Here is an 11,177-nt window from a genome sequence, read left to right on the forward strand (position 1 = left end):
CTGGGCCCTCCTGGACAGATTACGAGCTGAACGGCAGCTGCGTAAATAGCTAGAGAGAGGCTCACCCAGTTCACATCTGGGGATGAACCACGCACGGCCTGGGGAGAACCTCAGCAGTGAAACAGAGGAGTTAGCAAAACTCCAGAGCCTGATTTGCAAGACCTCTGGAGGAGAAGGCAGCCCATAAAGTTCTGGAAGCTGCAGCCCAAGGCAAACTCCTGGCCAAGCATCTTTGGCATGGAGAGTCCAAAGCACAGTGAAGAGGTGGGAAAGTGGCATTCGCTGACTGGGAAGTTAGTGACTACGAAGAGCCTTAGAGGGTGGGTGTGGGGGAAGGTAGGAATACACAGGGGCATGGGCTTCTCCTCTGCACACCTTTCACAGCCTGGAAAAAACTCTTGCTCCCTCCTGTCTCCCAAGGTGTAACTGTATTAGTCCTTTGCCAATCAAAGATGAAAGGCCACCGGGGGAAATTCACCCCTAGTCAAAGAGACCTGCACAAGAGCCCGTGCATCACTGTGAGACTGTACGTGGAACACAGCACCTTGTGTGCTGCATCAGGCCTGGTGTATATGTACAGCAGCCTTGGGCTTCTAAGATAAGCAAATTCTTGCAGAGCCCTTGTTAGGTGCTCACAGGAGGGGAATTCCTTTTCCTGAACTCTTCTTTTTAGCATTTTCTGGAGTGTTTAAAAGCTTTTTGAAGAATTGATCAACACAAAGTCAACGGACAGAAACCCAACCCCATAGAGAATGAGGTTTAGTCTGATTAGTTCCCTAAAAAAATAAATCCTTTTTGGTTTTTACTCTGCTCCCCAGTGGCCAAGTATTGGGGAGGAGATCGTTCGAAGGGCGGATCTGCGCCTGTCCCGGCCGAGATCGGAAAGCCGACGAAGATCATTACCGAGAGCAACAAGCCCTGAACGAAAATGCAGCTAAAAATGGCAACGTCAACAAGCGCAGTGAGTCCTCCTTTCAGGAAAGGGTGAATCTCAACTCCGAGTGAGACCCCCAGCTTTGTGCTGCCTAGCACTGCTGAGCTGGTGTCGTCCAGGGCATGGCCCATGCTTCCGGGGCAGCAGCAATGAACACTCTGAACTACGGAACTTGGGTGGTGACGTTTAGCTGAAGGGCAGTACTCCGATCCAAACGTCATCGCTCAGATCCAGCTGCAGTCAGAAAAACAGAGTGGCATTGTTAGTGGAGGTGGTTCATTGTCCAGATCTATTTGTTCATCATTATTATTATTAAAGGCAAGTGTTTGTTAGTGCTGAGATAGTTAAAAAACTAACATGCTCCATAAGCTTTAAGCTTATTTCCTGCAGGCATCAGAAAGGAATTTTTTGCCCCCTCTCTTCCCATCCAGCCGTGGCCAGTTACGTACTGTGGGTTTTTTGCTGTACTCTGAAGCATTGCCCCTCCCAGAGATAGGTTAGCAGCAGGCAAAGCCTCTGTTGAGTGTAGGGCTGGGGGCTGAAGTGGGAGGCAGAGGGAAAGAATTTTCTGTGTAAGTTTATTATATTTCATCACTAATTCCACACCCCCAAATAAATTGGGCACATACTGAGCTAAATCTTCTCAGGGCAGGTATTTAACTGTTCGCAGTAAAACCTTACAGAAGGCTCCTGGCAATTTATCAGCTCGTACACAAGAGTTTCTCACTAGCCCTCTATCACAATGGTGATAACTCATCTTTTAGGCACCTGTCAAATATTTACGCTCCTAGCAAGTGTGTGAATTTAATGATCTGTACTGATCTTCCTCAACTTTAACAAAGCAAATCACTACGAAGGGCCTAGGGACATGCAGCAATGCCCTCTTTCTCCCCTTGTGAGCTGGAGTCATAGTTAGGTTTGTGCAGTAATGTTTGCATTGTCCAGCAATGGGCTTGGAGTTCCTCTTGTTGGTAGTCAGGGAAGCTCTGGGTTCTGGCTTTCGTTCAGTGGGGCCCTTCAGCAGCTGCCTGCCCTACTAGGAGCTATTGCATTTACTCTAACACAGTTCCCAGTCTAACGTTATAGAAGAACTAGGGAGTGGCCGCTTAGATGATCACATTTAACTTGATTTTTCCGTAATACTGTTTCCCATCTCCTTCCTCAGCTTTCAAGCAGAGCCCCCAGGGGATTCCAGCACTAGGAGCTGGCATTAAGAAAAGGCGGCATGGGGAAGAGGAAATGTATTATGTCCCAGTAAGTATCAAATCTTCTGCTGCACGCAGTGTCTGAGCCCTGCTCTGGGAGAGCGGTGGCGCTGGCCCCTGGATAGGATATGGGGGAGCGGCTCCCAGAATTCAAAGGGCAATGAAGTGATATTTTACCTAGCTGAAAAGATGAGACCTCCCCAGACTGGCATTCCCAGCAGTACACAGCACTGAAACGCTTTACTTTGGGTGGCTGGCGCTTACCGTCCTGATGAGTCCTTACAGAGGGCAGACAGGGTGCAAGGAGCAAGACTGATGAGGCTAAGAATGGGTACAGTGAAGAACAGGCTGGGAACAAGTCTGCAACGAACGCTGAGCAATGAGCAGCAGGAGCGGAGATCAAGAATCATGCACTGGAATTGCTTTGCATTCCTAGGGCAAAATAGCCTGCTCCAAAACAAGGCTGCAAGTCACCTTCCTCCCTGATCCCACCGTGGCCAGAGGGAATTTGGCTTTGTGTGCCTTCAACCAGGGACTTGGCTACCCCGTCTTCCTGCTGTTAGGGGAGGGGACACGTTATCGGACCCCCACTCTGCTCCTGCAGGAAGGGGACTAGAGGAGACCATGCGTTGTAACTGGATTTCTTGAGGATGGCTCCCCTAGAAGCATGGAATCCCAGGTAGCTGCTTGCCTTGCTTGTGCTTAAGGCTATCCTCACATTGTCCCTTGAGTGGGCTGGGTAAAGGAGGGGGAAGGTGGGACTGGCTATGAGAGAGGGTCCTCAGCAAACCGGACAAGGCAAGTCAGACTGAAGTACAGGCTTGCCTTGGTCCCTGATTCAGGTTCGCGGCCGGGAGAACTTTGAGATCCTCATGAAGATAAAGGAAAGTCTGGAACTAGTGGAGTTAGTTCCACAGCAGCTGGTCGACTCCTATCGGCAACAGCAGCAGCAGCTCCTGCAGAGGCAGTAAGTACCATGACCTTATTGTCCACTGTCGCCACAAGAGGTCTCCAGAGATACGTCGAATTAACCACAAGACATAACAGGGATCCAGGAAGCTGGCCTGACCCACCCTCAGGGTTCTTATGCTTTGTATAACTATGGGGTGTGGACAGGCCTCTACCACCGTCCAGAGAGCCCCTCGCTTTGATTCCTCCTTGGTAGTCACCAATATTGGGTGGGGGTGGGGCCAGACCTTTATTCTTCTCTCTGGAATAAACTATTCTTCCTCTTTGTTTATTGTTTCCCTGACTAGACATTGATGAGCACCTTGGGAACGTATATTATGATAAAAAAAGCCAGAAACCAGATACACCTTACACTGCTACTTAACTCTTACCCAGAGCTCTTCAGCCATAGCTCCCACAATAGTTTAATGGTGGGTAGACTGCAGAATAGATTCACTGATTCCAAGGCCAGAAGGGATCACTATGATCATCTAGTCTGATCTCCTGCATACCACGGGCCATAGCACTTCCTAACAATAATTCCTAGAGCAGATCTTTTAGAAAAGTATCCAACCTTGATTTAAAATGGTCAGTGATGGAGACTCCACTATGACCATTGGTAAGTTGTTCCAATGTAATTACTCCCACCGTTAAAAATTTACGCCTTATCTCCAGTCTGAATTTGTTTAGCTTTAAATTCCAGCTATTGGATTGTTATATCTTTCTCTGCCAGACTGAAGAGCCCATTATTAAATATCTGTTTCCCCATGTAGATAGACTGTAATCAAGTTACTCCCTAGATTTCTCTTTTTTAAGCTATGAAATCTGATTAAGCAACAGCAGTGAAAAATGGAATGCAAAGAAAGGAAGTGACTTGTCCAAGGATGCAGAGACAGTGACTGGAAGAGTTGGGAATAGAACCCAGCTCTCCTGACTCCCAGTTGGGGACCTCTCCATGGGACCACACTGCAGTGTGCACCTTACTTCTTCAGTGACAGGTGATAGTTGCCCATCAGAAGCTTTAGTTCTGCACTGCTGGTTTAATGGGTAGGAGGTGGAGAGCAGCATCCAAGCAAAGAGTTTTGGAGAAAGACCGACACAGAAGTGAAATCAGCAAACAGGGGCTGTAGGGTATATTGCAAGTGAAGCCTCTGACAATATATCTCCATAAAGCAATGTGATCTATGGGTTAGAATGGATGAGCAAGGACCAGGAGCTCCTGAGTTCTTATTCCATCTCTCCAACTGACCCACTGTGAGAACCTGGGGATGTCATTTCACCTTTCTGCCTCCACTTCTCCATCTGTAAAATGGGGATAATTCTGCTCCCTTACCTTATAAGGAGGTTGGGAGGGACTCAACTAACATTTACACAGGGCAGTGCAGATGGAAGCTGTGTAAATGCTATGTATTAGGATGCCCGTAAGGCCCCTGCTACGGTCCCCGTACTGAGGTGAAGCCAGCTGTTCCGCATCCCATACACATTCCAGACAAACCAGTACAGAAGTTGATTTCCCCAGTAGGGGTACAGCACGATTTGCACCAGTGCAATGTACCCAGCCTTAAACCAGTGTCAGTCGCGTCTAGAGCAGGGTTTTGCACTGGTGCAGCTATGCTGCTGGCTAAAATCTCAGTATGGACAAGGCCGAGGTCGGAGTCCCTAGAGAGGTTTGATTTGCTCAGTCTCCACTAGGGTCTCACTGACCGTGCCACTCTTCCCGAGCAGGAGTCACCTGCAGTCCCCTTCCTCCTATGGGCCCGTCCTTTCGCCAATGAACAAAGTACATGGAGGAGGGATCAACAAACTGCCGTCTGTCAACCAGTTGGTGGGGCAGCCACCGCAACACAACTCCAGCTCTGGGCCCAACCTGGGCCCAATGGGTAAGGCACCCGCACTGCCATGTGACACGGGCTCTGCAATCACAAAGGGCCAAGAGGCCAGACAGATAGACAGCCGCCTCGGCTAAACAATACATAAAGCAGTGCAAAGCTCCCTACGCCGAGCTCCAAATTCTTCCTCCTCCCGCTCTCCCAGGCCAAGCAGAGTAGGTTACCATGGGCTTGGTCATTAGTCGCTTCTGCAGCTACATTGCTCAGAACAACTCACCATGCCAAGAGCTGGGAAAGCCCTGCCCAAGCCAGGCTGCCTGGATCCACGGTGTAGCTGCTGTCTGCAAAGGTTGCCCCTGAATCTGTGGATTGTGGGGGTGGAACCTCCAGCTTCTTCACCCCTCCTCCACGCAATGGGTGAATTCCCAGGGAGTCCTGCCAGTTAACACTCAGGATCTTGGGTCCCTGAGGTGGGTTATTCCTGCAGATTGGAGAATGGGGCTCTGTGCTTGGGAAAGGACAGTTGTAGCTTCTTTGAGTTAAGTTAAATCAAAAACTTTTCAATGGTTCTCCCCTGTACGCTCTGGGCACAGTCCAGGAGATGGAAACCCTTTTGCTTTTTCTTGTGCTCAGGACCCGGAATGCTGAACAGCCACCCCATGCAATCCAATGGAGACATGAATGGAGGCCACTCCTCCCAGTCCATGGTCTCAGGTTCACACTGCACTCCTCCTCCACCCTACAACCCTGACCCCAGCCTTGTCAGGTAGAGACGTCACCGGTCCTGTGGTGTGTTGTCCGTTGTTGTTTCATGCTCTTTTCCTTTACTCTAACCTTCAAAGATATGTTTAGCAACTGGTCAACTGGTCACTAGTTCCAACTGAGAAATCACTGCTCATGAAACCAGAGAGCGTTTTCCTCTCCCCTCTTCACTTCAGAAATTGTCCTCGCCAGCCAATTGCTGGTTAGAAACACATATCACCTGGAAAGATCTTTGGCTTATTCATTCTCACTAAGTTCATTCAAAACTTGATCCCTTTAGCAGACTGATATGAAAAGGCACCTTGCCCTGCATGTCAAACACTGGCATATAACTTTGCAGATCTTCCTTCTTCCCCCTTTCGGACCAGTGGTGACTGGAAATGGCAGTAGAGGATTTATATCCAGACATTAACAGGTCTGTAGTCTGTGATTTGATGTCCTTCTTAAAGAACCGATACCTCAGATGTTTTCCCAGATGGTCTACCGCAATCCCGGAGTAGCACAATCCGTGCTAGCATTGTGTAGTTACAGCCAAGCCCTGTACATAAAATATTTCAGCACCAAATGTTATAGTGCAAAGATTAATTGTCGTTGGCCAAATCGCTTAAGGCCAAATTCCACAACCCTTCCTCAGTCAAGTTGCTCAAAGGGGAAAATTAATCCCTAGAGTAATTCCATATAGGTCATTTAACTGAGACCATTGAAGACTGCTGAAGCCAGTGGAATTATGTTAGGATGAATTTGGTCCCATGGGCTTTACCTCTCCAACATTAATGCCAAATTAGTTCGCGCTTTTCAGCCCCAAGAAAACTCTGACCAGGAGTTTTGAGGATCCCTGAAATGGGTTCTTGCTACGCTTCCAATTTCTTGCATCCCACAATACCATAGTAGCATGAGAAGAGTTGCCAAGCCTTCAGATGAAATAAATGAGTCCAGTAAAATGTCCCCATACCCTCACATGAATTCAAAAGTGCTTTGCCACAATGGTGACACTTGAGAACACAGCATATATACCTGACAAGTTAATGGCGCTTTATTTTCAAATTCTTTCTGCAGTTTTTTAACAGGCTTGGGGTGTCCAAACTGCATCGACTATTTCACCTCACAAGGGTTACAGAATATTTACCACCTGCAGAATCTAACCATAGAGGTAAATGCTTTGGGAAGATCTCTTCTTATCACTTGTTTCTACCAGCTGTTGATCTTAAAACAAGGACAACCAAGTAAAGGAAATAAATGTGCACCTACCTATCATACAGGCTTTATAGGCATGTTTTATGTTTCCTAGTTATGCATTCTTTGTAGTCCTATAGATTTAGAATAGTGCTATCCTTAAAAGAAACTGTAATATTCTCTACTGTTGATTTTTCCAGGCTGTAGGATGCAAGGCCTAGCAGAGATCTGAATTAAGAAAGAAATGCAAACAAAAACAAAAATGAAAAAGAATTCAGGTGCAATCATTCTCCTCATGTGCACATCTAAAATAAAGCCAAAGATACAGAAATCAGACTGAATTGATTTTCACTAAATATGTCTACTGAAACAAATCACAGCACTCAGGGACTGACCCTAAGCCCACTGAGCAATGGAAAGATCACCCTTTGACTTTGATGAGCTTTAGCTCAGAGCTGCAGGGCCCAGCTGCTTCCCTTGCAAATCAGGAGTAACTGCACTGGCCAAATGGAGTCACATTAGCAATAAACCAGAACAAACCAGGTCAAAATCAAGCTTTTTGTATTTAGCAATTTTTTGTTTCAACCCCAGGACCTGATATTGTGGGCTGGCTGGTCAAGAGCTGTAATTTTTTTTTTTAATTGATACATTACACGGGAAATGCTCTAATTTGTGTTTAAACACCTTGCCTCTGGGTGTGGTGAGTTTTATTGTAGCTATTTCTTGGTTGAAGAACAATCTCTTGGGAGAGGAGGAGCCAACTTTGCATGAAATTCACCTGCCTTTGGTGCCGATGAAAATTGTAAGGTCATCCAGCCAGTCTTGACATCAGTGAGGCAAGGGGCTCCCTCAGTACAGTAATGTAACCAGCATACACATAATGCATTAACACTTTTCATCTATGACAGACCCCAAATAAATCCCAGACTCAGTATTTTGACCAGGACAAAGCTCTTATCTTGATCCCATCTCATTCTTAAAATATTTGCTGTGTGCCTTCCTAGTCTAGCAGCTAGGAACCAATCAAGAACACAGATGGTATAATTATTGAAGACACAATGATTTTTCATTGGTAGCTGGGGCCAGTTGCATAGTCTTAGATTAGTTTTGAAACATTTTAATAACTAACCCTGTAAGTGATTTTTTCTTTAATCTGCCAAAAAGCACATGTATGGCACAGTCAAAATAGATTGCTGGGTTGTGTGTCTGAGTTGACATTTTTAACCCCTAATTACATACTTACTTCTTATGGAATTAATGCTCACGAGTGAGTCTGTGTGTTTGGAGTTAATGTGGACCTCTAGCAGCAATTCTGTGTGTCTGAAATACAAACCACTTGTATTTGTTCTGATGCAGCCTCTGGCATGTATGATACAATCCTGAAGTTTTCATGCTTCTGTTTAACATTATGACCACAGCACTTAATGTCTGTGATGAATAACATCAGTCAGTGCACATGCTGGCATAGGTTAATGCACCAGAATCCTGTGACACTTCATATTGGTAGAGCAGAGAAACAGCAGCCATTCAGAGCCGATCATGCTTCCCAAGGCAACCTTTGCCCATCCTGCCAGCATTTGTGACCTGAGATTTTAGTTCAAGGCTTAATCCAGGTTATGATTATCCAGGGGAGAGAGAAATGATTGCAGGCAAAATGGGATGATGGTTTCCTCCTTATTTCAGTAAATTGAATGACCTGACTCCTCACATGGTGCTCTGCAACCTGCACAGTGAAGGCATTCAGCCTCACACCGTCCATTTTGTTAATTAGATTCATTTAAAGCAAAGGAATTCTCTTTTCCTTACAAAATGATATGGTATATGACCCAAAGCCCTGATCATCTCATGTGTTGACTATGTGGCTAGACCCACACACTGATCTAGACATTTAATGGTCCATGGGTTTGCCCCTCTCTTCACAATGCTGTTTAGCAAACACATTTTTGAAGAGGCCCACCTTAGTGACGTTGTTGTTCTAGGATCTCGGAGCGCTGAAGGTCCCGGAGCAGTACAGGATGGTTATCTGGAGAGGCCTTCAGGAACTCAAACAGGGCCAGGACTATGGTGCCCAGCAGCTTCTCCGTTCCAGCAGTAATGCCGCCACCATTTCCATTGGCAGTTCTGGGGAGCTGCAGCGGCAGCGCGTCATGGAGGCAGTGCATTTCCGCGTGCGCCACACCATCACTATCCCGAACCGCAGCGGGGCTGATGAGTGGGCGGACTTCGGCTTTGACCTCCCAGACTGCAAATCCCGCAAACAGTCCATAAAAGAAGAGTTCACCGAGGGCGAGATCAACTGAAGGTCTCCAGCAGTGTGGCAGCAGGAGACCAGACACAGAGATTTAAAGGAATGGGGGAAAATATAGAATCCCAGCCTGAAAAATGGAAAAACATTTCCAGCTTTGAGTGTCTGAAGAAATATTTTTTAACATGGCTTTACTCAAGAGATGGGAACTCAGAGCTGTGTGAGGACATGGGTCTGGGACCATCCCCTGGAGGAAAATTCCAATGGTTTTATGACAGGGGATCAAGGGAAGGAAAAAGGGCAGCTGCCACAGATCTCTCAATGGGCTGTAGAGTTTTTTTAGCCTTGTGTGGCAGGGGAATATTCACTTGCCAATGTACAGTGCAACTTTACAATTTGCTGGACCATTTTTGCATCAAACTCTATTGCAATGTAAAGGCAAAACACACACATTTTTCTTTAACTCTAGCCTGCCCCACATTCCACCCTATCCTCGCTGTCTGCTAAGGGACGGCTGAATAATAACAGACCTTTGTCTTGTGAAAGTGGTTTAACCCTCAACTGTTCCACTTTCTTTAGGGACATCTGCCATTGACTGATACCCAAGAACAAAAGGACTTGCTTTCCTGATGGACTGCCAAAAAGTATTTGTTTCTTTTGTTTTTTTGTAGAGCAGAAAAGCAACTTATTTGCTGATTCCAGACTGTGTGCATGTATCTAACTGATATTTGTGTATATAGAAACATGCTGTATATACAGTATATTCACCATGCTGTAAGGATAGAGAGATTTATTTTCATGAACTTCTATGCTACAAAAATATTGATAATTTCCCCTAAATAAGACACTACTGTGTCATAATTAAATTAACTTCATGCTCTAGCATGTAAACATGCAAAAACCTGATATGTTTCAAGCCTCACTTGTAAAAAAATCATTTTTCCCATGTGGATTTTTAATACAATTCTGGAGAGACAAATCCATGGACCCCACTGCTAGGAATTAGAGGATTCTGTATAATTAATTACAATTATTCACCCAAATCTTGCTCAAAGTTCCTGATATTGCCAGAACTCAGATTTTTTGTAGCACACCATTAATTTTACCTTAACCATTAACCTGTATGTGCAAAAAAAAAAAAATTGGATTTCCCAGACTGTTGATAATCATCCCCATCTGGTAAAATGATTATATTTTCCACATCAATGAGTGGAAATGGTTTCTTCCTTCCCTATAGTCCCTGTGGATAGGTGTTTTGTTGATTTTCCTCAAGCCTTTTGTTTGTCTGCTGGTTGAACTTAAAAACTCAGCAGGAAACAGTCAAGCATGCAGATGTATTCATCTCCAGGTCTTGTGCAAGTCAGCTGGAAACTCTCTGCGTGAGATTCTGTGAGACACCTCTAAGAGGCACAGCACAGAATTCACTGCACAGGCAGAGGAGGGGCTATGGTGGCTTTAAGCCAACTTTATACCCCTCCTCGTCCTGGACTACTATACAGCCCCATAGTTTAGACAGCCCTGAAGACCTAAATTATGGCAGCTTGGGGCTTCCACGCTGTCTGGAATCTCCACAACACTGCAGTCCTGCCTTTGGCATACTCCCTACCCTGGGCTAGCAAGGGGGTCCTTGAAAGAGCCTTGTGGCTATTTTCCACTGTGCTTGCACGGGGGGATTCCTCCCTGGCCTGATATGTTTTTAAGAGTTCCTTTATGCTGCTCAGGGCCTTTTACCGGGCATAAAGGGGCCAGAGGTAGGATTTCACCTATGAGCAAGTACAGCGTTCACCTCATAAGTTCTGCTTCTCCTCTCAAGCAGGATGGTCACTGTCCTCAGTCTTAGCAGAGGGAAGGCCACAGAGAAACTGAGCTGGACCTCTGCAAGTGCCAGCACAGTAGCACAACTGTACTTGTCTCTTCCCCATTTCTACGCAGATTCCCCTTTCGCTGCTGGCAGCTCAGGAGCTTGGGAAGGCAGGAAACCACTGCTCTGCTCCTTGTAAATTACCAGCTCAGTTTCCACTGGCTTTTGCCCCAGTCCACCAACCTAAGCCAACCCAGCATATTTGAAAGCTGTATACTTG

General features: G+C 46.1%; 1 protein-coding gene across 2 annotated transcripts in view; it reads left to right on the top strand.

The window, feature by feature from the left end:
* The window catches only part of TP73 (tumor protein p73), a 61,966-nt gene extending 52,747 nt beyond the window's left edge, over window positions 1-9,219 (top strand). The window contains exons 7-13 of one of the 2 annotated variants that reach the window (XM_077837385.1): window positions 819-961; window positions 2,100-2,188; window positions 2,982-3,106; window positions 4,813-4,967; window positions 5,550-5,682; window positions 6,735-6,828; window positions 8,831-9,219. In XM_077837385.1, the coding sequence (XP_077693511.1) occupies window positions 819-961; window positions 2,100-2,188; window positions 2,982-3,106; window positions 4,813-4,967; window positions 5,550-5,682; window positions 6,735-6,828; window positions 8,831-9,151 (1,060 nt within the window). In that variant the 3' untranslated portion in view covers window positions 9,152-9,219. The remainder of the gene's footprint in view (window positions 1-818; window positions 962-2,099; window positions 2,189-2,981; window positions 3,107-4,812; window positions 4,968-5,549; window positions 5,683-6,734; window positions 6,829-8,830) is intronic. The other variant, XM_077837386.1, reaches the window with a different exon arrangement.
* The last annotated feature ends 1,958 nt before the right edge of the window (window positions 9,220-11,177 follow it).

This window comes from Eretmochelys imbricata, chromosome 18 (genome assembly GCF_965152235.1).
Source record: "Eretmochelys imbricata isolate rEreImb1 chromosome 18, rEreImb1.hap1, whole genome shotgun sequence".
NCBI lineage: Eukaryota > Metazoa > Chordata > Testudines > Cheloniidae > Eretmochelys > Eretmochelys imbricata.